This window comes from Babylonia areolata, chromosome 6 (genome assembly GCF_041734735.1).
Source record: "Babylonia areolata isolate BAREFJ2019XMU chromosome 6, ASM4173473v1, whole genome shotgun sequence".
Taxonomy (NCBI): domain Eukaryota; kingdom Metazoa; phylum Mollusca; class Gastropoda; order Neogastropoda; family Buccinidae; genus Babylonia; species Babylonia areolata.
Genome location: NC_134881.1, coordinates 5,291,751 through 5,317,945, shown reverse-complemented (window position 1 = coordinate 5,317,945; position 26,195 = coordinate 5,291,751). Strand labels below are relative to the sequence as shown.

The 26,195-nt window shown below is 44.6% G+C and overlaps 1 protein-coding gene across 3 annotated transcripts; it reads right to left on the bottom strand.

The window, feature by feature from the left end:
* Window positions 1–1,097: 1,097 nt before the first annotated feature.
* On the bottom strand, window positions 1,098–26,126 carry LOC143282683 (baculoviral IAP repeat-containing protein 3-like). Of its 3 annotated transcripts, none has more exons than XM_076588359.1 (8): window positions 26,065–26,126; window positions 16,135–17,843; window positions 15,061–15,371; window positions 10,200–10,363; window positions 9,624–9,663; window positions 8,764–9,030; window positions 7,076–7,195; window positions 1,098–4,808 (listed from the first exon to the last, which is right to left on the bottom strand). In XM_076588359.1, the coding sequence occupies exons 2-8, from the start codon at window positions 17,649–17,651 to the stop codon at window positions 4,597–4,599; spliced, it is 2,631 nt and encodes an 876-aa protein (XP_076444474.1). In that variant the 5' UTR covers window positions 17,652–17,843; window positions 26,065–26,126; the 3' UTR covers window positions 1,098–4,596. The 3 variants fall into 3 exon arrangements, with proteins under 3 accessions (XP_076444474.1, XP_076444472.1, XP_076444473.1); XM_076588357.1 differs by lacking the exon at window positions 26,065–26,126 and adding an exon at window positions 20,439–20,591; XM_076588358.1 differs by lacking the exon at window positions 26,065–26,126 and adding an exon at window positions 18,856–18,933.
* Window positions 26,127–26,195: the final 69 nt, after the last annotated feature.

Here is a 26,195-nt window from a genome sequence, read left to right as displayed (position 1 = left end):
AGAAAGAATTATATATCTTCTTTTTCTTCTTCTTCTGCCTCCAGTCGTGAACTCCCATGTTCACTCGTATCTTCGAGTGGGGTTTTACGTTTATGACTGTTTCCACCCCGTCATGTAGGCATGCCTATTCTGTTTTCGTTGAACACTGACGACTGAGTGCTGTTGTTAACAACGAACCATGTCACTTTTCAGCAATGTCAGGCCAACCCTTCCACCCCTCACTCCACTCATTCGCAACATCGCGTCAGCACAGTGTTTAGCATCGGAAATATCCACACACATTATTAGCTCAAGGAATCGGGCGCAGCCCCATTTTATCGGAGTTTTCCGTTAACTAACTTAGCATCCACTAAAATACAACGCTGGGAAGTCCAGAAAAAGTGCGTTGACCTTCACCTTGGTTCTCATCGGGAATTCTCAATAAAGCAATTTACTGCTTCGTAAACGTCCGAATTGAATCTGAACAACGCGTTAGTCTCATTGGGTTTTCCCGTTGACGGATTTGTGATTCCACTAAAAAAATGAACAGCTGGGAAGTCCAGAAATGTGAATTCCGGTTCTCCTCATCGGGAATTCCCAGCATTACGATTTATTGCGTCGCGTTCTTTCACACAGGCGGCTGTTTTTTTGTGTGTGTGTTTGCGCGCGACCTTCACCTACACCCGTAGTTTTCGAGGGCTTCATTTATTCCTGCACGCACTCGGTGCGTGATACCGGCCCGAGACACAGCTGGCAACCAATGTGTGGGCTCCCTCAGTCTGTCTGTGCATGCGGCGATCACGTGAACTTGGAAGGTAAACTTGTAACCTCACGTGCGTGTGTTTTTCATGGCCTCGAGTCACTTGTTTGACTGGTTGGGCTTGGCTTCATCCATTACTTGTATGTGAGCGGTACCATGCAGGACTCTTTCAGTGTGTGTGTGTGTGTGTGTGTGTGTTCGTTGTGTGTGTGTGTGTGTGTGTGTGTGTGTGATATGAGAGAAATAGAGAGTAAAAAGGATTAAGTGAAATTAATTCAACATCAAAACAAATTCAAACTAAAGAAAAAGAAAAGCACACACACACACACACACACATACACACACACACAAGAAATAATTGTTTTCTTCAATTTGTTTCAGTTTCAGTTTCAGTAGCTCAAGGAGGCGTCACTGTGTTCGGACAAATCTTCAATTTGAAAGATCTAAAGCACAAAAAGCATTTTTTGTGCATCACCCATTCTACAATGCAAGCAAAGTTTCTCTGTCTGCACTTTACTTTATCTATCTATTCTTTTTTTGTTGTTTTTTGGGTTTTTTTTTTTGTTTCTTTGTTTTTGTTTTTTTGCAACATTGATAATATGAATAAACACAAGTTCAGTGCAATGTTCACCGCTGGCACTGTTACATTACACCAGCTTGTCAATAAACCCTATATATGGTGATAAAATTTGTTGGGAATGATTTTTCCATCTAATTATCTTTTTTTTTTTTATAATTATATAAATATAAAGAAATTAAAGAGAAATGTATTTGTCTCTTTTTTCATAGTATGTACAAGTTTTTAAACTGAATGCAGCTATTTGGAGCAATATACAACTTTCTGCCATTACACATGGGCAATGAATTACACATAGTTTATGACAGAGCTCTATATTTCAGCCCTGCAGAAATAGTATCATTAGTTTCCAGTTAAGTAATGGAAATAATATCACAAAAGCATGTTTGATATACTGCTTGTAAAATATAAGGTTACTTCAGAATATTTTACCATCCACTGCGGCTTACAAGGGTGTGTGTCTTGGCATGAAAAAATACACACATATATTTATATTTACATATATATAATGTATTTCATGTAATTTATATACTTATTAAATGTAAAGTATTTCAATAAAAGCGTGTAAAATAAACCTGGTTTACTCAGTGACATGAAAATATGCTGCCGATTAAATAGGTGCACAAAAAGTTACCATCACAGCGAATTAGTATAATTTCTTTTGGACACCGATACTTGAAATAAGAAAGAAAAGAATGAGAAAATATATATTTGCTAAAAGAAAGGCTTACTGTGTATTGCAGTAGTACTTCAACCAAAAAATACAGGCTTTATATTCATTCCTCAGTGACACATTACTGCGGGTTATCTTCAGTAAGCGCACAAAACACACAAACACACTCACAAAAAAATTAACTGAATACATTTGTAAACAAAATTATTTAAAAAAAAAAAAAAGGATCAGACCACATGTGCACACCGATAAGATGTACAATGTACTTGTCATAAGCTTTACATGTAACAGCCAGTGAAACATACAGGATACAGCATCATCAAAACAAATACTGGACAAACGAATAGGGCACAGCATGAAACACACGGCAAAATCAAATACGTGACAAGTTATCTTAAAGTTCGAAATAACATGCTCAGTAAACCGTAATCACAAACAGAGAAATGAATCATTCTTTGTTCAACTCAAAAGGTTGGGAAAAAATATTTGGCGATGAAAGAGAAACCCTAGTTTCAAGTTGTTGAAATGAATAGGAGAAAAGAAAAGAGGAAAAAAAGACTCTTTTCTCTTCTTTTTTTTCCCCTCTTCATCTTCAATACATTCCTCATTGGTCAACTACCACCAATATACCCAAGCCAAGCATCGATCTGGTGGAGCATCGATCTGGTGGTGTTCATTTTCTTCATTTTTTCAGCATTTAACTGACGAGTCCGGAACTCGAGTTCGAGTGAACCATATTCTGAACCATTTTACACAGAGCTTGTTCCGTAACACTTTCGTGCCACTGAGGAAACTGCTCCGTATACATGTAGACGTTTATAAACAGAGCCATCTGCCCCTCGGCACCTCTGCAGAAATGACCAGACACGCTATCTGGCCAGGGCAGTGTGTTCTGTGTTGACAAGGCATCATCACATCGTCAACGCCCTCGATGCAGATCAGAATACGCATGCCAAGCGTGTGTTCTTCGAGTGCATGGCCTATCTGTTCCGGCTCAAGCTTGGCTCCTGTTTGCTGTTGGTAACTGCAAATCAGTTTCCTTTCTGTCTGTCTGTCTCTGTCTCTCTTAATTTGTCTGGACTCAGCTTGGCTCCTGTATGCTGCATGAACCTGTAAATCGGCATACTATTTTCTTCTCCTCCGCCCTTTATCTCTCTCCCTCTCTCTCGCCTTATCAACGTTAGAGGTCTAAATCATATCAGTTTCCAGCCAGGGGACTGTGATCTTGTTGGTCGGTTAAACCATTCAGCTAATGTGCATCACTGCGACAGTATTCAGAACTTGCGGGTATTTCCGGTGCATATTTCTTCCTCTCGATATCAGTGAGATCCTCGTAGGTTCCTACCGGGGAGCTAGAGGCCGGGAGGCAGCAGCTTCAGAGATGTTTGACTGCATGTTGGTTTGTCACTGACAAGTCTGTCTGTTCAGGGGGATCAAGGCTTTTCCATTGGCCGTTCGGTCCACTGGACCGGGAGATATCTGGCCTCCCGGAAGTGACCAAACGTCTTGCGGCTCGAAATTTGTGACGAAATCGAAAATTCCAACACGACATCCATGTTATTCAGACCAGCATTTATGAAAATGCATGGACCACTGCATGCAAGTGAAAACCTCTCTTGTTCTCGCTCTCGTTGAGACTGTTTATGATGGTTATCGCCCTATATGAGCCAGAGCCTCATCCACGGTGGCATACCTACTCGTGAAGTTTCAGTTTCTCAAGGAGGCATCAGCTGTGCAGATGTCTGACAGAAGCAAAACTCAGCTGTGACGCGCTAGTCAAACCTTGAAAGCATGCATCTATATGTGAACATGTCAGAGTTTATTTCTTCTGCATAATTTTACCAGAAGACAACACTTACGTTGCCATGGGTACTTTTTTTCAGAGCGCCAAGCGCACGTTGCACACGGTTTGTCGTCCAATCCGAAAGACTAGACGCTCAGTTTGATTTTCCAGTCAAACTTAGGAGAAAGGGTGAGACCGGAATTCTCTGACCCAGTCTTGTTCTCATTAATTTTTGTTCCCTTGTATTGTCTGTGTTTGGTCTTCCCAAGCTATCATCACGCCTTCCAGCTTATTTTGGAGTCCGCTTTCTGAGTAATTGTCCTTAAAAAATGTAAAGGAAAATTAATGACTGAATTTGAATGAAGTCGGTATCAAGATATAAAATCAAGGAAGAATATGCACAGTTTCTGGTCTTACATTATTGTTTTTTTTGTGTGTTTTTTTTTCTTGTTTTCTTTTTTAAACTATGGTGTTGATGAAGTGAGTTAAAAATGTACATGTTCTCCTACTCGTATTAGTTGTTAGTGTGCTGCTCTTACGAAAAAGTTTCAGAGGTCTGGCGGGAAGAAGAAAAGTGCAAAACAAAAACACGCTACCAACCCCAGCATCATTGATGTAAAAGAATGGGACGAGAACAAGAGGGTATAGACTTCATGCCGGCCATACCTTCCGCGACTGATAGTCAACAGCCCAAGCTAATAGCATGCATTTCATACCAGATCTTACCACACTATGGGAAAAAGCATGCCGCCTGCCGACGCGCACCAAATCATTACACCGATGTGAAACGCTATCTGCTGCAGACTTCGGTCCAGTCCGTCAGGTCACATGAAGACGTTGGCTGTGGCTTTGATGTATTCCCCGCACATGGAGCAATTCCGCATCCTGCTGCCGCACTCTGAGCAGACAACGATGTGGCCGCACGGCAGAAAGATCATACCCACCTTGGCCTTCTTACACACTTTGCACAGGCTCTTCTCCTTCAGACGCTCGTTTTCGTTGGCCAGCCACTGGGCGCGCTCTTGTTCTGCTGGACCTGCACAGGACAAGTGGTCACTGAAATGATCGATAATGCTGAGGATAACAACATTTTTAAACGAAAGAAACGAACAGAGGATGTGACGTCCCGTGAAAACAGGCCTTGTCGGACACCAAAGCACAAGACGGAGCTAGACCAAAACAGCCAGAAACGAGTGGATGGATAAGTAGGAACAACAACAACAACAACAACAACAACACACACTACTCTACTACTACTACTACTGCTACTACACACACACACACACACACACACACACACACACACATTCCTAAAACATTTACTTACTTGGAATACTCAAAAAGATCATTGACACACCCACCCACCCACCTAGTTTTTTTGTGAGTGTTTTTTGTGTGTTTTTTTTAGGGCCGGGGGGGTGGGGGTGGGGGTTAGAATGCTGACAATAAATTGATAATGAAAGAAAGAAAAAGTATATTTATTTACTATTCCAAACGAACTTAATTGTAGAGAACGACATTGGTTTCATACATTAAATCATCGCTGATCAGTTGGAGCGAACGACATTCGAAGTTTGGTTTAGATTAAATCATCGCTGATCAGTTGCAGCGAACGAGGGAGAGAGCACAATTGCTGATCAGTATAAATACGTATCGCAGTATCTCTCCCCTTCTTGAGAAACGAATCCGATACTTGGCAGAAGAAATATCATATTAGTCTTGCCACATGTAAGAATAACTACACTGTGCGTAATTGTGCTTGTGCGCGCGTGTACGCGCACGTGCTTGTGTCTGTGCCTGTGCGTCAGTGCAGTGCGCTTGTGGGTGTCCACAAATGATCTGTAAGGAAAATATTCACTTTCATTTCGCCCGAAAGGAGGTCAGACGGGGTCGGGTTTATGTCAGATCCTGAGCAAAGTAAAAATAGACCCACTGTGTTCGGAGCGCACGAAGAAGGAAGTATCTGTACTGTTATGCGCTGGCAGTCTACAAAAAAAAGTCATCGAAGCAGTAACGTGGCAAAAAATATTCCAGTGCTTTTTCAAACTGACTCAGTCGTGACAAGGACGTTCAGAGGGAAGTCGATACATGCGGATGCGTGACAGTCTACTACGAATGAGTCGACATTTGCTCCTGCGGCACAGGTCCAGACTCGTTTCACGCTCACGTGTTTTTGTGTCCGCCATTTTTTGTGTGTTGTTGTTGTTCTTCTTCCGCCCCCCCCCCCTCCCCCACACACATCCCGGTGCGTGATAACAATGGTGATTTCTGAGATAATGCCAAATCAATATCAAGTCTGTGACTTTCATAACTCGATTGTAAACGAGGGAGACCCCGTGATTGTGCTGAAAGAAAAGTCTGTTGCGTTTCTATTTCTTTAAGTAGGATATTAAAAAATGTATGGTGTAGTCTTTTCTTTTCTTTTTTTTCTTTTTCTTTTAATTTTTACCCATCCCCCACCCCCCAACCCTCCAGGCCAGTCATGGAGTTTTTATTTGCACTTTTTTGTGTGTGGTTTGTTCCAGGACAATATATATACCACTGACATGGTAACGTATTACAATGGTAATAATCATGGATCTGGTGTTTGTATTGTTTTTCTTTCTTTCCTTTTGATAAGCTTTCTGGTACACTATTTCAGAGAGCTAACCTAATGTAATTACAAAGAGAGAGAGAGAGAGAGAGAGAAGCAGAGAAATTGAGACTGAGGTATTCTACTCTGGGACCCATATAAATAGGGCAACATAAGAATTTTATCAATACTGAAGTTGAGAGAGAGAGAGAGAAAGAGAGAGACAAACAGAGAGTGAGAGGGAGGGAGGGAGGGAGGAAAACAACATTAGATCAAAAGAGAACAGACCAAGGAAGTAGTGACAACAAAGTAGACGAAGATGATGTTCGACTGAAGAGATGAAGAAGATGATGATGATGATGACGACGATGTTGATCAACGACCGAAGAGGTGAAGAAGATGGTGATGGTGAAGATGACGATGATTAACAACCAAAGAGACGATGGAGAATATGACGGTGATGATGAAGATGATGGTGATGACGATGACGATGATCAACGACTGAAGAGAATGAGAAGACGAAGAAGAAGAAGAAGAAGAAGAAGAAGAAGAAGAAGAAGAAGGAGGAGAGTTAGAAGAAGAAGAAGGAGAGGTGGAAGAAGAAGAAGAAGAAGAAGAGGTAGAAGGAGAAGGAGAGGTAGAAGAAGGAGAAGGAGAGGTAGAAGAAGAAGAAGAAGAAGAAGAAGAAGAAGAAGAAGAAAACGATACTGCTGCTGTCTTGCGGTAACTACCGTCAGCCTGCAGATCTCCTCCTCGTGCTGCAGCCTGCTCCTCTTCCCCCTCCCCCTCCCCATCCGTGGTCAGCTGACAGATCTTGTCCACCAGTTGTTCTCTGCCGATCTGCGTGGTGCCTGAAAACCACAGAAAAGCTCCAGAACATTACCGCCAGGTTGGTCTCCAAGAAACCTACCGAGAGGGGAACACGTCACACCTCAAGCACAGAAAGGTTCCAGAACATTGCCGCCAGGTTGGTCTTCAGGTCACCTACCTTGAAGGGAACACGTCACACACCTCATTTACGGTCTCTTCACTGGCTGCCTGTTCCATACAGAACCAGCAACCAACTCTTATCATCTTTTTTTTTCCAGCTATTTCTGGCACCGCCCCCGAAATATCTTTTTACAGATATCATCCACAAAATGCCACCCTGCCCCTTCCATATTCCGTCAGGTCTTTTCTTCTTCCTTCCAACAGTCTGCTTAGGATCCCTTTTGTCAGAACAAAGTCCTTTGGTCAGCGTTGTTGGGTTTGCTGTTGTTGTTGTTGTTGTTATTTTTTTCCCCATGTCCGAACTCCCTTCTATCTGCAGATCAGACACTCTTTCTTTTTCTTCTCCCCGGCTCTTCATTCAAGTTGTCCCTGAAAAAAAAACCCCAAAAAACAAAAAAAACCCGCTTCTTTATTAAACCTTCACTCATTCCCCACCCTCTCCCTCCCCCCCTAGCTCATCTACCCCTCCATCCTCTCTCACAGTGTCCCTCCCTCTTCCTTTCTCATCCGTCCCTCTCCCCCCCTCTCTCTCTCTTCTTGTTTCATCAACCCTTTCCTCTCTCCACCCTCCTCTCCTTCCCTCAATCCTCTCCTTCCATCTCCCTCTCTCATCCACCCCTTTCTCCCTCCCTCCGCCTCTCTCCCTCTCCCTGTTTCTTCCACTCCACCCTCCCCCATCTCCCTGTCTCATCCACCCCTCTCTCCCTCCCTCCACCTCTCTCCCTCTCCCTGTTTCTTCCACCCCACCCTCCCCCATCTCCCTGTCTCATCCACCCCTCCCCACCCCTCCCTCCCCCTCCATCTCCCTCTCTCATCCACCCCTCTCTCCCTCCCTCCGCCTCTCTCCCTCTCCCTGTTTCTTCCACCCCACCCTCCCCCATCTCCCTGTCTCATCCACCCCACCCCTCCCTCCCCCTCCATCTCCCTCTCTCATCCACCCCTCTCTCCCTCCCTCCGCCTCTCTCCCTCTCCCTGTTTCTTCCACCCCACCCTCCCCCATCTCCCTGTCTCATCCACCCCACCCCTCCCCTCCCCCTCCATTTCCCTCTCTCATCCACCCCTTTCTCCCTCCCTCCACCTCTCTCCCTCTCCCTTCCACTCCACCCTCCCCCATCTCCCTGTCTCATCCACCCCACCCCACCCCTCCCTCCCCTTCCCCTCCATCTCCCTCTCTCATCCACCCCTCTCTCCCTCCCTCCGCCTCTCTCCCTCTCCCTCTTTCTTCCACTTCACCCTCCCCCACCTCCCTGTCTCATCCACCCCTCCCTCTCACTTCCCTCTCCCTCCCTCCCCCCTCTCCCTCCCTTTTCTTTAGGGTGTGTAGTGGAATGTGGGGGGGCGGGAGATGAGGGGGCGGTGGGGGTTGTGTGTGTGTGTGTGTGTGTGCGCGCGCAGACGAAGACCAGGCCACGCCCACCGACGGACCTACCTGACTGTTGCAGCTGACGAACCGCCCGGGTGATGGTCGCACGGTCGAATCCCATCTCTTCTTCCACGTACCTCAGCAGCTCTCTGCTGGCATCAGCATTGCTGTCGCTGCTGTTGGTGGAGGCTGCGGAGGTCGTGGAAGAAGCTGCCGTGGAGGAGGAGGAGGAGGAGACGCCGGTGGTGGTGGTGGTGGTGGTGGTGGAGGAGGAGGAAGGAGGTGTCGTTTGTCTGGTCGTGGCGGTGGTGGTGGTTGTGGTACTGGTTCCGTCTTTGTTTTTGGAGTGAAAAAAAAACCAAAACAAAACAAAAGGTTTTTCAGATAATTCAACGGCCATGGTCGTTACCTATGTGGGCAAGCAGTACTGTCGGTATGTTATTATTGTTGCCAACGTTGTTGTTGTTGTCGTCGTCATCGTAGTTGTCGTCGTTGTTGTTGTTTTTTTTCCCTCCCATATTCATGTAACTCATTTGTCATGTATTAGTTGAAAGATTGAAGTCTGGGAGTTCTTTAATTAATGAAGTCAGCAAAGATCTCAGTTTCTTTTTTCGCCATTGTAAAAATGATTTTTAAGAAGTGCGCTGTCGCACATACAAAGGAAGACGCACGCACACACAACAAAAATATCAACAACACCCTCAACAAATGACTACGCTCCTCTTACTGTCATTTTTCAACTACATCAGTAATTTCCTTTTTCTTTCAACTGACGCAAACAAGAAAACCCAAAGCAGGTTTTCACAAAATCCGATCACCACTTTATGATTATCTTTTTGGAACTGACTAGTTACCGTAACTGAGACGAAGGCAAAGAAAAATCACAACAACAAAAGGAAGAAAATAAACACGTCATGTATTCGCACCTTGGTTTCCTGGCGTGGTCTGACCCTCTGATGATGAAGCCTGGGAAAAAAAAAGAAAAAAAGAAAACGTGTAGAAACTGGTAAGGCTGCAATTTTAAACGCCTGTCTAAGATCGGTCTCTTGCCTGTTTTGAAGTCTTGTGACAAGTGAAAATCGACAAAATGCATTGTGCAATATGCACATAAGGAGAATCATTCACAAGTTCACATGCTTACGCAGACGCACATATGCACGCAAAATACGCACGCGTGCGCGCGCGCGCCACACACACACACAAACACACACATATAGGTAGATATACATATATATAAGGAGATATACATCTCTCTCTCTCTCTCTCTCTCTATATATATATATATAGAGAGAGAGAGAGAGAGAGAGAGATCTATATATATAGATATATAGGCTTCTACGAATTTTGAAAACCGCGAGATTTCTCCCGCGACAGCCTTAGTGAGCGAAGACTGAAGATAAATAAAATGAATAGGAAACAAAATCAAATTGTTTCTCAGTGGCTTAGAATGAACGACAGTCAATTTTGTTGCTGTTTTCTCCAGCAGCAGCGTTCTGTCTGACCTGAATGCGTTGCTTGATGGAGTTGACGAACTGTCTGCCTTTGGTGTGCAGGACGTAGCCGCAAGTTGGCCTCCAGCGGATGTGTTCCACCATAACGTTATCATCCTGGGACCATGTCTTCAACCCCACGCCGCAATAGAAACACCGTATGCAGTCTGCGTAGCCTGGAACCCACAGATTGAGACACAGCCACGCACGTTCGTCCGCGCACACACACACACACCAACGTAACACACACACACACATCACATTAAAATTAAAAAGATGGATACGTATGTACGCCACATTAAGACACGTATACGCGCGCATTGGCATACACACACACATGGTGGTGGTGTGTCCATCGAGATCGATGATGACCATCGTTGTCATCCAGATGGGGGATGGGGGGAGGGCGGTGGTGGGGTGGGGGGAAGGATGCTCATGAATCTATCTGTGAGTGCGCAGATGGCTGAATAGTCCAATCTGCGCACGAAATGTTCGCTGACAGTTGGGGCAGACAAAGACAGGCATATCACTGTCAGGGAGCTTGTTTGCCCGTGACTTTCTGGCCTGCCTCTTCTCAACAGCTGCAGCAGTCCTGTTGGCCTCGCACAACTTGGCGCCTTTGTGCACAGCAGCACGCCATCTGTCACGGTCCGCTGCAGATTCCTCCCAGGCGTCAGGGTTGATATCAAACGCTTTCAGAGAGACTTTCAGAGTATCTCTGAAGCGCTTCTTCTGACCTCCGTGTGATCTCTTCCCTTGTTGCAGCTCGCCATAGAAGAGCCTTTTCGGCAGCCGATGGTCTGGCATGCGCGCCACGTGTCCAGCCCAGCGAAGCTGGGACTGCATCAGGATGGTGAAGATGCTGGGAAGGGTAGCTTTTGCAAGCACCTCTGTGTCTGGGGTCCTGTCTTGCCACTTGATGTTCAGTAGCTTCCTGAGGCATGTTGTGTGGAAGTGGTTCAGCTTCTTGGCATGTCGTTGGTACACTGTCCAAGTTTCGCAGCCGTACAGTAGTGTGGGGAGAACTACTGCTCTGTAGACCTTTAGCTTGGTCTCAAAATTAATGCCTCTTCTGTTCCAGACATTTGCATTGAGTCTACCAAAAGTTGCGCTTGCTCTTGCAATCCTGACGTTCACTTCATCGTCGATGGTCGCATTTCGTGACAGTGTGCTGCCAAGGTATGTGAACCGCTCCACCGCACTGAGTCTCTGACCGTTGACTGTGATGTTGGGCTCAGCGTAGGGTTTCCCTGGGGCTGGCTGATGGAGAACTTCAGTTTTCCTCGTGCTGATGGTAAGGCCAAAGTTCCTGCTGGCAGTGGCAAACTTGTCGACGCTGAGTTGCATGTCAGCTTCAGATCCAGCGTTGAGGGCACAATCATCAGCAAACAAAAAGTCTCTGATGATGTCTGTCATGACCTTCGTTTTTGCTTGAAGCCTTCTGAGGTTAAACAGCTTGCCATCTGTTCGGTACTTTAGGCCGATTCCAACATCGCCATCTCTGAAGGCATCAGTAAGCATTGCAGAGAACATGAGGCTGAACAGCGTTGGAGCCAGGACGCAGCCTTGCTTGACACCATTTGTGACAGCAAAAGGAGCAGATGTTTCGCCATTGTCCTGGACTCGAGCCTGCATGCCTTCATGGAATTGGCTGACCAAGGAAATAAATTTCCGAGGGCATCCGTACTTGGCCATGATCTTCCACAGTCCCTCTCTACTTACGGTGTCGAAGGCCTTAGTGAGGTCAACATAGGTGGAGAACAGATCAGCATTTTGCTCCTGACATTTCTCTTGCAGCTGCCTTGCAGCAAACACCATGTCGGTGGTTCCGCGCTCTTTCCGGAATCCACATTGGCTCTCAGGCAGATGACCTTGGTCAAGGTGTGCTGTGAGGCGGTTTAGTAGGATCCTGGCAAGTATCTTGCCTGCGATGGAGAGTAAGGAAATGCCCCGATGGTTATCACAGGCTTGCCGGTTCCCCTTTCGCTTGTACAAGTGAATGATAGATGCATCTTTGAAATCCTGGGGGATCGTCTCTTCTTTCCACATGAGTGAGTACAGCTGATGAAGCTTCTCAGTCAGCACAGTGCCTCCATCCTTGTAGACCTCTGCTGGTATGGAGTCTGAGCCAGGTGCTTTGCCACTGGATAGCAGACGGATTGCTTTCTGGGTCTCAAGAAGTGTTGGCGGATCGTCCAGTGCTTCGTTGGTGGGGACTTGTGGGAGACGGTCTATGGCTTCATCATTTATGGAGGAAGGGCGATTTAAGACACTGTTGAAGTGCTCAGCCCATCGTTCGAGAATGTTCTCCTTCTCGGTGATCAAGGTATTCCCATCTGCACTGAGGAGGGGGGATGATCCTGAGGATGTGGGTCCGTAGACTTCTTTTAAGGCATCATAGAACCTCTTCATATCGTGCCTGTCAGCATATCCCTGGATCTCATCAGCTTTGTCACTCAGCCACTTATCCTGCATCTGGCGTAACTTTTGCTGAACAGTCCTGCGGACGGCATTGTACACATCCTTTTTTGATGTGGACTTTGGGTTGCTCAGGTGGGCTTGATGCAGACGGCGTTTCTCATCCAGAAGCTGCTTGATTTCATCACAGTTTTCATCAAACCAGTCTTTGTGCTTTCTGGTCATGGGTCCCAGGGTCTCTGAAGCTGTACTATATATCAGCTCACGCAGGGTCCTCCAGTCAGACTCCACATTCTGGTTGTCCAGAGAGGCGGATTCCAGACGATCTTCCAGCAGCTCCACAAAGGACTGTTTGATGGTGATGTTTTTCAGCTTGGCGATGTTGAGCCGTTTTGGAGCCTTCTGGCCTTGGGGGCGTCTCTTGGGCTGGATTCGAATATTCAGCTTCGAGACTACAAGGCGATGGTCTGTCCAACACTCGGCGCCGCACATAGTCTTTGTTACACGTACATCTTGCCTATCCCTTTTCCTGACGATGACATAATCGATGAGATGCCAATGCTTTGAGCGAGGGTGCATCCATGACGTCCTGTTACGAGTAGGGAGGCAGAAAACTGTGTTGGTTATCAGCAGTTCGTGCTCTGCACAGGTCTGAAGCAAAAGCAATCCATTTGGGTTGCAGTGGCCCACACCGTGCTTTCCAATCACTCCATCCCAGGAGATGTAGTCAGAGCCAACTCTAGCATTGAAGTCCCCAAGAATGATGAGCTTGTCTGCTTTAGGGATGGCAGCAATGACAGAGTGAAGGTCCTCGTAGAACTTCGCCTTCACTTCATCCGGGTTGGTCATGGTTGGGGCGTAGGCACTGACAATGGTGAGGTGCTTCTGGCCAGATGCCAGTGGGAGTTTCATGGTCATAAGCCTATCGTTGACTCCCTTTGGGATTCCAGCTAGCTTGCTGACAAGTGCTGTTTTTACTGCAAAACCAACGCCAGCCTCACGTCGCTCTTCGCTTCCTCGTCCACTCCAGAAGAAGGTGTAACCAGATCCCTGTTCACAGAGCTCGCCTTCGCCTGCAAGCCGAGTCTCACTCAAGGCTGCGATGTCGATGTTGTATCTGGCGAGTTCAGATGCAACTAGTGCTGTTCTCCTTTGGGGTCTGTCCACGTTATCTCTGTCCAGGAGAGTCCTTATGTTCCAAGCACCAATGGTGAGAGGAACGATCCTTGTTTTTTTCTTTTCTTTCTCTTTGTTTCGACCGCTGATGTAGGGTCCCCGCCAGCCGCGGTATACTGGCCAGGGTGATATGGAGCAGGCAATTTTTAGGGCACCTTTTCTAGCCCCTTCCTCATGCCAGGGAGGTGAGCAGTGCATTCCTAAAGAGGGCTGCTCAGACGCTCAGACGGCTGCCGAGCTCCATCGCTGCTCCTGTCGATGAAGAACGACCCTATGGCCTGAGCCGCCTGCGTGCAGGTCTGCGGCTGCGACTGCCAGTGTACCCACACCTGTCGTTTCGTCGCTCGCCTGTCGCCACAGGACTTGGGGGTGATGAAATGATGAAGGATGAAAGGTCATTTAGGATGACTGATGACTTGCGCGATGAGTTTGTTTAAAGTGAAGAGGAGCTGCGCAACGTCGACCTCACTCTCTCGTCCGGGTCCACCAATTTCCAGTGGCAAGACTAAGTCGAGACGACTGGAGGATGAGCACGGATGCAGTGGATGACCAAGATATCCTTTCGGTGTCTCATCTTGCTCTCTGCACTCCACAGTGCGTTGCTGTAACCGCCTTCCTCTCCGTTGAACCGATAGGTTTCTTCCGCAGATTCTGCCGGATCCAGACTTCGCATACATGGGTAGACACACCACGGGGGCCAACTGCGTGTGGCATGCACACAGCACAGTGGAGCTAGATGGCCGTCGGTGGCTCTCCTGAGCCGACGCCCTTTTATGGATCTCCATAAGGGTGTCTAGCCACCCGCCTCACCAGTTCCAGAAGGGAGCGGTGGGAGTGCCGGTTTAGTCGTCGGCAACCCGACCCTGAACAGGTTGTACTGGATTACAGGTTACCAGTAGCAGATCTAATGACCTGACCTGACTCTTTCAGTGAACAACACACACATACAAACATAGTGACACTCAAAGAAGCTGTCATCAGGAAGACAAGCTGATGACAAACTAAGATTGTCAGAAGCACCATAATTATTAAGGTTGGAAATGTTAGAAATGCAATGTGTTAAGTCCAGCGTGGTTTTAAGGAGTGTGTGTGTGTGTGTGTGTGTGTGTGTGTGTGTGTCGCAGCAGGTCACGCAGCAGTGGTTGGTACGTGCGTATATCTGTCAGACTGCCTCTCTGCCACACGCAACCCTGAACGTGTGTCATGCGTGCGCTGTTCTCTTCCTCTTTCCACAGGACTTAAGCCCTACGTATCACACTGCACGCGTACTGAAGCCCACCTGCATAGTAGAATCCTTGCATGACCAGATCGTCAGGGTGAAACATATGAGACAGCGGCCACTTGGCGAACGTGACCTGGCGATCCTTAATTCGGGAGAACTGGGGATACACGGCTTCGGACATCAACACTGGGGGGCGGTCCTCAAACCCGTTCGCGCCAATGCCGCAGAAGTCGTGGGGTCTGAGAAATGGGCTCTGATTGGACGGCGGCTGCTGGCGTGCGGGTCTGGGTGCCGTTGCCTGATTGGTGGAGGGAGCGGGTGACGTCAGACCTGAAGGAGCGATGGCGGCGCAGTCAGTGGCCAGGTCGCTGTAACACCGAGTAAGTTCGCAATTGTTGTCACGACAAGACATCAACATTTTGATTAGAGGCGTCATTCTGCTGCAACAACAAGGCATGGAAACGCGTGTTGCTTAACAGGTATGGGCACGACTAAGGTAAAGATTTCGTAAGTTGTAGACAGTTGTGTCATTCTCTGTTTCCGTTAAATGGCATGTGTAGTTTGAGACATGTTTTCTGATAGATAAGTTTTATTCATTCAGATTTTTTTAGATTAGTGTTATTTATTTAGATTTGTTTTGTTGTTGTTGACTTTAAGATTCAGAAAGTATAAAGTAAGACATATTCGTGAGCAAAAAAGAAAGGAAGAAATTAAAGGTCTGTTGTAGATGGCACGCCAAATTAATAATTTGTCGGTTTTGATCAGCTCTGGACTTCCAAGTAAAGTTTATTCAGTCTCCTGCCTGAGAGAACGTTGACTTTCAGTGAACAACACTTCATTCAGAATCCGTAAACTTTGATGTTCATTCCAACAGGTCTTACAAGGCAGTCTGGCTTTCATTAAAGGATAAGTGCCTTTGTTTGTGTGGAAATTAGACACTAATCCGTATCTATGTTTAAATCAAAAGCATTAAATGGTTCACAGTAAATTACAATAAAAAGCAATAATTATCTCATCAATGGCAAACAGCTTAAATCCTGTGAAGCACAGCCTTTGCGATCAGCTTGCACACAGGAAACGTGAAACGTTCCAAACGGGTGGAGCAAATCAAGAAACTTCCAAAGAACTCACCCGAGGCTGTTCCCGCGCAGCGCGCTCTCTGTGCATGCAGCCATGGATGCCCAGTTCTGTGCAGAGTTCGTGGCTGCAGGATCTGACCCCGGTCTGTCGCCAGCCAGAGACACTGACTGGGAGGATGTTGAAGAATCCAGCGACCCGTCATTCATGGACCAGTACCCGCTTGAAGCGCTAGTGGGTGCCAAGGAAGCACCTTCATTGGAGGACAGTGAGGACATGGAATTCTGGCCGCCACTTTCTCTCAGATGAGGGCAGTCCGGTCTGAGCTGCTTGTGGATGGTGCCGGGGTTATCCCCGTCCTTCCATTGGCTGTAGCTGACTCCACAGCTGAAGCAGGTCACCTCGTGGACGTCACGGGCATCCCGATTGGTCTTGGTGGTGTCGTAGTAAAACCCCGTCTGGGCCAAGCGCGTTCTGGATACGGTGCAAGAGGCTGGCAGTGAGTTCAGAGAGGCGAGACGGCATCCGAGATGGGACATTTTGTCCTTGGAGACTGACCCCATCGTGGGGAAAAAACTGGCTGGGAAGACAGTGTAGGTCACTGGTCGTCTGGGAAGAAATGCCGTGGCCTTTGTCAGCCGACGAGTTGCCCTGAGCGGGTGTGTTTCCTCTGGTCCCCCGTCAACAGTCTTACAAGTTTCACGGAGGTTTGGGGGCCCACTCTCTCGGGACAGGAAATGGTCTGCGGCTTTCTTCAGGTCATCAGATGAACAGTTTTGTGACGGATCGACAGCGCGATGAAATGACAAAACCTTTGTATCAATGGTTTGAGTTATCCTCTGAATAAGTTCTTCAATCAGATTTCGGAGACCAGTGGTCTGTTTGAGTGCAGGCAGCAGGGACGCCATTACCTTCTGCCGGAGGTGTTCATTTCTGCACAATGTCAGCGTGATACACACACTGACCAGTGACAACAGGTGTTCATAATCGCTGGTTTCATTATCAAGAAAGTGTTCATAACGGCTGGTTTCATCAAGACTCTGCTCATAACGGCTGGTGTGATTATCAGGACGGTGTTCATAACCTCCAGCTTCATCATCAAGAAGCGTGTCCCGATCCTCCCAGACTCCAAGGGTGCAGGTGTTTAAAAGTTCCCTTCCGTGTTCCTTAAAACACATGTCATCATCATCAGATGTGGATGCATCAATCATGCAATAAACATTGATCCTACCCCGTTGGCAATGGACGAATCGCCTATGGAGATGGTTGCGAACACGTGCTAGACGAGTAACCCTTTTTGTACTGCTGTCGTTCACTGAAGATAAGCCGTACTTTCCCTCCACACTTCCATGCCTGTCAGGTGATCCGGCTCCAGAGCCCTCAGTGAGCTGTAGCTCACGACTGCTTGCAGGAATATTGTTGCCTTTGCTGGTGGAAGCATGCGCAGAACACTTGTTGGCACTTCGCAGAGAGACGACCTTGCAGAAAGAGGAGGGACGGCTGATATTGCAGCGGAAGCCCAGCACAAGTGCTATAATGCACACCAGCAACATCGGTCTTCGCAGTGCCATGCTGCTGCTCTCTCTTGTCTCGGCTGAAGACCGAGGTGAGGCGAACAAAGTAAGCGCGTGCGGTGTGTTCGTGCACAATGACGTGATATGTTTTCGTGTCTCTTCCTGGCTGGTGACCTCAGCGGACTGAGCGCAGGTTCCCAGTAGTTGTCGTTCCTGTCAAAAGGTGCTGGACTTTGTGCACTGTGCTGTCTGGTGACAAACCAAAGGGCATGATATTGTGTGGAATGTTAATGTAAGCATGTTTGGCGATAAACTTGTATTACTACAGATAGACAGATAGATAGATCTATATTCTTTCATATCTATCCTACTCTTTATATCTCTCTCTTCTCTTACATAGTAATATATTTCTTACTGATAAACCACTGCCGCCCCCCCCCCCCCCCCCCCCCGACCCCCTATCTCTCTCTCTTTTGTTATCTTCTTTTAAGTCCATTCACAAATATCTCTCTTATCCATAAATCTCTCTCCCATCAACACTCCCCCAGTTTGTCTGCCTGTCTGTCTGTGTCTCTCTCTCTCACTTTAACTTCAGTGATTGGAATGTGAAAGCCTTATGAAATCACAGAATATAGTTCCAGTCGATGACTGAAAACCAGATTTACACGATGTAGATGACCCAGCTCACCACAAAGAGCCTTCTGTAATCAAGCTTGTGACATCAGCGTGTTACTATTGGGTTCTTCTTCAGTGTGCATGTTCAGGGTATCAAGTTCCTTTTTTTTAGGATATTAAGTTCTTAGTCACTGATGTCAATGAAGTTGTACAGGATGGCTGCCAGTACTACAAGTGAAACTCAAGTTGATAACATAAAAAAAACCCAAAAACCTGACGCTTAGTTTAAATATTCATGTATTTTGATCATAAGCATTTAAGAATGATGTGGGCGCGCGCGCACACACACACACACACACACACACACACGTGGCAAATGTTTGTGAAAATCAGTATCCAGCTGTTGATGAAATAGTGCATATTACCCACCCCTTCCCTCTCCATCTGTGTGTGTGTGTGTTTGTGCCCGCTGCGTATATTATGTGTGTATCATTGTGTAACTGCGCGCGTGCGCGTACGTGTGTGCCCGTGTATGTGTGTGTGTGTATTATTGTTTAATTCTTCAGCTGGCAAAGTGAGTTCAGTCAGTCCAGTTCAGTTTGTCCAGCTTTCAGTGTGGACATGCATATATGTATGTTGTACTGACATTTCTCTCTCTCTGTGGAACGACAGGGGAGTGAAGCAAGAGTCCACAGACAGCCGAGCGTGGTTGCCGAGAGACTGGCTGCCAAACACAAACAGGACTGAGGAAAACAAACATGCGCATGAAGCCATAGACGCTTACAGATGAAAAGAGAGGGCGGAAAATAACCATGCGTTCTTGGTGTGTGACAAACAACAAGCACGCCCATAAAAACAACAACAAACAAACAAACGGAATCAGTATCAGGTATCAGTACATGCATTGACGGATTTCTAACTGTGTAAAATGTTTGGTTTTTTAAATTTTTTTTAAAACTGCGCAGTCACGACGCTCACAATCGCGCACTGATGTACATTGATGTAAACGTGAACTGAAAGGTGTAGAACTGAGGACAAAAATAATCTTTTAAACCGAGGGAGTTTATTGCAAAGACGTTCCTATCCTTCATTCAAATTCAAAATTCTCCCTCCCACTTCCCTCCTTTTCCACTCCTACTCCCAACCCCCGCCCCACCACTCCCACCCCAACATGTGTCAATTATTAGCTGACTGTGGGCGAAGAGAGAGAGAGAGAGTGTGTGTTCTCTCTCTTTTCTTTATATTCTCTATCTCTTCCTCTGTGTGTGCGCGCGCACCTGCGCCACGTATGCGTTATGATCACACACACACACGGCAGAATCTCGTGTGGGTTTATCGTATCCTATTGGCCTATAATGTGCGCGTCTCTTATATTGGTTGCTTTAACCATCTCGTAGGCATTATCCATATCAGTCAGAAGGCGGTAGTATTTATATGATCAATAAGTCGACTGATCTGCCGAATTACCATGTTTCGGTTTCAGTGGAAAATCAGAGGAAGGCGGAAAATGTTAAACTGAAGGGTAACTCCGTCATTAGCCTGTTATGGCTTACTTCATCCGCTGACGTTAAAAGAGAGAGATGTCCTTGACATTCACCTTGAACAAAGCAAGTTATTTAAAAAATCAAACGCAAGCGTCGACTCATGATCAACCGAACAACAACATTTTGACCTGTCATGACCAGAAGCGTTTCCACTGAATCACCGTGTGTGTGTGACCCTTCAGTGAATTGGGTCTGTGCCAAAATCTGAACTCTCTATAACACACACACACACACACACATTCTCACACGTTCTGGTTTTCTCCCCCTCGCCTTTCCCTGTCTGTTTAACTCTCTTTCTCTCCTTTATATGATTAGATTTTATGTACTTTTTATCAGTAGTGAAAATGGATTGGCAAGGACAGACTGGAAGAAAAGCCCATGCCAAAAATCTCCTCCGACCTTTGTGCAACAAGTTTCTCTCTCCGATGCTCTAGAATTTTGTTCTGTTTCGCCTTCTCGCCCAAAAAATAGTATCCACAATCATCATAACATTGAAAGCAATTAGTTCATAACAATTAAGACATTAATAAGAGTAATGATGAGATGATGACACACGACGACGTACACGCAGACACACACACACACACACACACACACACACATATATATATATATATATATATATATATATATATATATATATATATATATCGTTCTCGCTCTCTCCTCACAAAATGTCCCATACCTCGGTGTTGACGGAAGCGGTGGTTGACAACACGAATGTTCTACACAGGAGATCTTCTCATGAGAGGCGTTCGTGGACCAGAATGCATACGAAAGCACAAGGTCATGACGGGACTGACTTGTCCCTGAACAGAAACTCAAATGGTGCGCATGTATCGCGGACCTCCGAATAAAGACTGAAACTAAAACGTCTGGGTTTTCCCGGTCTACGGTGGTCTATTTTTAGATAATTGCAGCGGTTGGCTGGCTGCCTGTGGGTGTGTGTGGGTGTGTGTGTGTGTTGCACTTTTTTTTCTTTCTTCTTTTTAAAGTAATGAACAAAAGTAACGAATATTTTAAAGAAAACATTTTTTTCATAATGAAGGATGGAGAGGATGAAGCATACAAAGAACACTTGAGAAGAAACAATGACTGAAAGTAAGAACGAACGAATGAAAACATTCTGAGGGTGACAGAAGGGGCAAGATAGAAAGACGGGAGAAAAGAGACAAAATACAGAAACGGACTGAGAAAGACAAAGAAAGAAATGAATGAACGGGAAACAAATTAAGAAAGCTAGAATGAAAGAGTGAAAGCGAAATGAAAAAACAAAAACAAACGAACAAACAAACAAAAAAGGGGGAAAAAAAATTAGGATAAATGAAAAACGAAAATAGGAAATATAGAATGAATGAAAAGCAAAAAGAGAAAATGTAGTATAAATGAAAAACGAAAAGAAAAACGTAGACGGGCAACTGAAACCGAAAACTAAAAAATGCAGACTGGAAACAACAGGGTGGAACTGAAGTGACAACACATTTGACACAAAAGACCATTATTATATTTCAATATCAATTTATTGGCATTATATATATATATATATATGCGCGTGTGGTACGTTTGTTTTAGTCCTAGTATCTACAGCTATATATTGTGCATTTTCATTTTGACTCAATTTGATATCTTTATACGGTGTGCATGATCACATATGTTTGTCAGTATAACAAACCTGTAACTGCGAAAGTTAATTACCAAATTGATTAATATAGTGCTTTTGACTTGAAACACCCGTCGCGTGTTTGCTGACACACAGTTGCACACAACTGACGAGAGTGAGTTCAACGACCTGTCGATCGTTCACGTCAAGTTTTTATTTTGTTTGTTTGTTTTGTGAGGATTTTTGTTTTGTTTTGTTTTTTGTTTGTTGTTTTTCGAAGCGTAAGCATTTCTGATTAACTAACGTAAACAGGCCGGTTTGTCGCACATGTGTACGCACTGACACACACAGCCACGTACCTTCCTAAAAATTCACTGACCCCTCACACACACACACACACACACACACACACACACATACCCGCTTCCCTCCCCCCCCCCTCCCCCGCCTCCCCGGGCCCCTCTCTTCGGATATGATAAACTGTCAACGAGTAGTTCGACACAACATACTAAAACTAAGTATTTAGTAATACTATGTATATATATAGTTCATGCGCATTAGTTAATTCCTTAATCAAGCCAACTCCTTCTTAATAATTATTTTCCCCCAGTTGACACTACCTTCCTCATATAGCTCTGCGCACTTAATACACGCGTAAAATATGCGGCGCATGTGATCACTATCATTATCTATATACAGTCTGAACATGCCAATCGATACGGGAATTGAGCGCGCGCTTTTCAATGTTAATTTTGTTATAATCAGTTGTGCGATACGACTGCCAAGTCAGAACTCGAAGTCCGAATTATCACATGGATCAGCTTGGCGCTATCTAACAACTTATTCTCTCGTGACCTGTAATTTGTTAACGGTACACTCAATCGATCGAACAGTATGTAAACTATTCAATAAGCCACTGCAATTACCCAGAGTAGTCAGTCACCGTTATATATATATATATATATATATATATACATATACACATATATATATATATATATATATATATTCGCTGACTGAGAGTGATTTTATACATACATACATACATACAAACAGACATATATATATATATATATATATATATATATATATATATATATATATACAGACAGGCAGATATATATATATATATATAATCTGTCTGTCTGTATGTATGTATAAAATCACTCAGTTTTTTTCTTAACAGTCAGCGAATCAAACTCTCTGATCGATGATGGCAATAATTCTTTTTATTCTGATTCCCTCGCATCTTTTAAATCTCGTCTCAAAACTCACCTTTTCCCTCAGCAATAAGTTCAGTTGTGGCAGGCCCACAACTACATGCATGTATATGAATGTGTATTGTGTGTGCGTGTGTTTTTGTAAGTATGTGCCTGCCTATGTGTGTGTATGTGTTAGGGTAGCTGTTAGATACACATGTATGTTAAAATGTATGTATGCAGTGTGTGTGTGTGTGCGTGCGTGCGTGCGTGTGTGTGTGTGTGTGTGTGTGTGGTCACATTTTGGTATGTGTGTATGTAACATAGATATAATGTTTTATGTTATCAAAAGCGTTTTTGTAAAGCACCTAGAGCAGATTTCTGGATAGTGTGCTATATAAGTATTCATTATTATTATTATTATAATTCATTAGTCTGCGAACTACTCAATCAGTTCACTGACTGGTTAGTTAACTGATTTGTTTATTAATGGGTTAAAGGCAGTGCTGCAACTGCTGCGAAGAATGCTGAAACTCTAAACGAAACTACTTACAAAGCCATGATTAATTGCTCTCCCTCTCATCGTATGTCAAAACCTCACAATTAAATGTCTTCAGAGGTACAGTGACTGGACGGAACAAACGATATTCAAGTGTACACGCGCCCGGCCACGTGTGTGTGTGTGTGGTGGTGGTGGTGGTTGTGTGTGTGTGTGTGTGTGTGAGAGAGAGAGAGAGAGAGAGAGAGAGCTGGGTGTGTGTGGTTGTGTGTGTGTGTGAGAGAGAGAGAGAGAGAGAGAGAGATCGAGAGTGTGTGTGTGTGCGCGCGCGCGCGTGACATAAGCGTATTCGATCGTTTGTCAGATAAGATTATAAAATAAGTGCTGACATGTCTCCAAGTCAAGGAGCTTTCCTCTTGCTTACCTGATATATAGTTTTATATCCATGCAAGTACCTACAACTTATGAGTAATTGCCAAATGTGGCGGGTCGCTGACGTCACTGTTTGCCATTGCGAGAATGATGTGGCCCACGGCAGTGATAACGCCACACAAGCAGTGGCTATACGCGAAGTAAAACTAAACATCAGCGGCGCGGCAACACACGTTACATCCTGTTTTCGTCAGTTTCCGAAGTGATAATGTATCCTTTATATATATATTATATATGTATATATATATTATCCTTTGTTTTAATTCACACTGCCGCGCACGGCGCACACATACACACGCGCGCGCGCTCACATATGGGTGCGTGTGCATGCACACACGCAATTATATCACACAGCAAGAGGGAGAGAACCATTATAAACAAGCCAGATTCTAAATATACACATGACCACATACTGTATTTAAATTTCAATGTCAATTGACCACTTGCAGAACAAAAAACAGTTGGTCCAACAGAATCTTATATGAAGATACATATCAGACAGAATGCTCATGTCACCAATATCAAAATAATAAATACAAATGCAGAAATTCAATAATTTAACCAGTCACAAAATGAACTGATCGACTTCCAGGTTTAATGGACATCAATGAATCACGTAAGTATTAAATTAAAAATCTCTTACAGACAAAAGGGCAGACATAAAGTTTACAGCTTCAGTTTTAAGTAGGCATCAAAGCGTTCAGACTGATCTGTCCATAAGTCACAACACATCTGTGAGGGAAAAGAATGGCAGATGTCTTACGTATGCACCAAAACTCATGCAGCTCAGCCCTTACATGGTAATCCAACTTTACTGTCTTATTATAGGGGCCTATTTTAATGGCAGTTTTCATCAAAATTTGAAGTTTAATTACCATTAGTGGATATTGTCCGATTTTGATATGTCCTATATTCAGGGGCATATTTTAATGGTAATTTTCCTGAATATGTGAAGTGATATTATCATTAGTGGATACTGTCACCCTTTTTTGTGTGGGGTGTTGTACTTAACTTTATGTATTGACTCAGTTGCCTCACTTAAGTGCATCCATCTCAAGGTCAATTGAATTACTGGCGATGATGTCAGAAAGCTGCTCTTTCCAGTCCCCCAACTTTCTGAGGTATAAACAATATACATGGTGGCTTGAGTCGACAACTGTTGGTTTGTGTGTGTGTGTGCATGAGTGTCAGTGTGTGTGTTTGTGTGTATGTTAGTGTGTGTGTGTGTGTGTGTGTGTGTGTGTGTTAAGCCCGATTCTTTCTTGGCATGGTGGATTACATATTACATGCCATTTTTCACATGCCTGCATTCAAAATACACAAACATTTTTTTTTTTTTCAGAAAATTCTCCCTGATGCCGAAGAAGAGAGAAAAGAGAAATAGGCAGATAACATAAACAAACACAAAGGTACCCACACTCACAGACATGCAACTCACGTCAGGAGCAGAACTCTGGGAGAGAGAGGGAGATGAGGCAGATGAAACAAAAACAACAACAACAACAACACACACATACAAAAAAGCAAAAAAAAGCTGAACCAAATTTCTATAAAAAAAAAAGAAAAAAGAAAAGAAAGAAAACAGGAAGTTTACTTAACTTTACAACAACTTGTTACGCTAGATGACCACTTTGATCTGTGAAATTATATACATTAAATTGCACGCACACACACACACACACATTGTACACACACACACACACAATGTGTATACAAAATGCAATGTACACACACATACTCGTGTATATGTGTGTGTAGCCTGTAGGCTATATTAATAATACATGAAAACGGTGAACAAAATGAAATAAAGTAAATTTTAAAAACAATTTAAAAACAAGAGAAAAACATGTAGAAAAAAGGTTAGAAAAAAAAGAAAAAAGAAAGAAAGAAAGAAACTATCATAGAAGGCAAGAAATCAAAATCAGAATGACGATGGGTCAAGTATTAACAAGTGCACACATATACACACACACATTTGCAAACACATAAACGCACATACACCACTTTGCAAAGAGCAATGCCCTCTGCTCATACACACTCATACTCTGGCCCCATCATCTATCTATACACATATGTATTCACATGTGCACATCTTCATAATTGCATGCATTATATAGTTATCTGTGTCTCTAAGATGCACTGATAATTCGTCGGCAGACTTATGCATATATATGTAATACATACACATTATATGCACATATACACCGACCATCTTTCTCTCAAACATACTTTAACTCTCTCTCTCTCTCACACACACACGCACGCACGCACGCACACACAATTCTCACACATTATAGGACATTTCACATATAGACACACACCATGTGTCTGTGCTGGCAATAATGACCCAAGAGGGTTGATGGAAACACGGTATCTTTTTTTATTATTATTATTATTCAACTGATCTGCTGCTGCCCGGCGCGTGTCATTCTGTGTTCAGGGTTGCATTCACAGACAAAACATTATACAGCAGGAGAATAGAGCAAATGGTACAAGTGGGTAAAGTCTTATTTTAGCGTGCTAAAATCTGGATAGTACTTTACCCAACAAGTGCTATAACAACAGCGAAAACAATAATTACCCAATTCTACGTTGGGGCCGAAGAAATGTGTCCAGGCTAAAATTTGAGGTGTGAACAACTTTGTAGAGGTTCATGTCATTCTTCCGCTTCCGCAAAGGGAAATTAACTCTTTAAATGTGTTTACGGAAGTG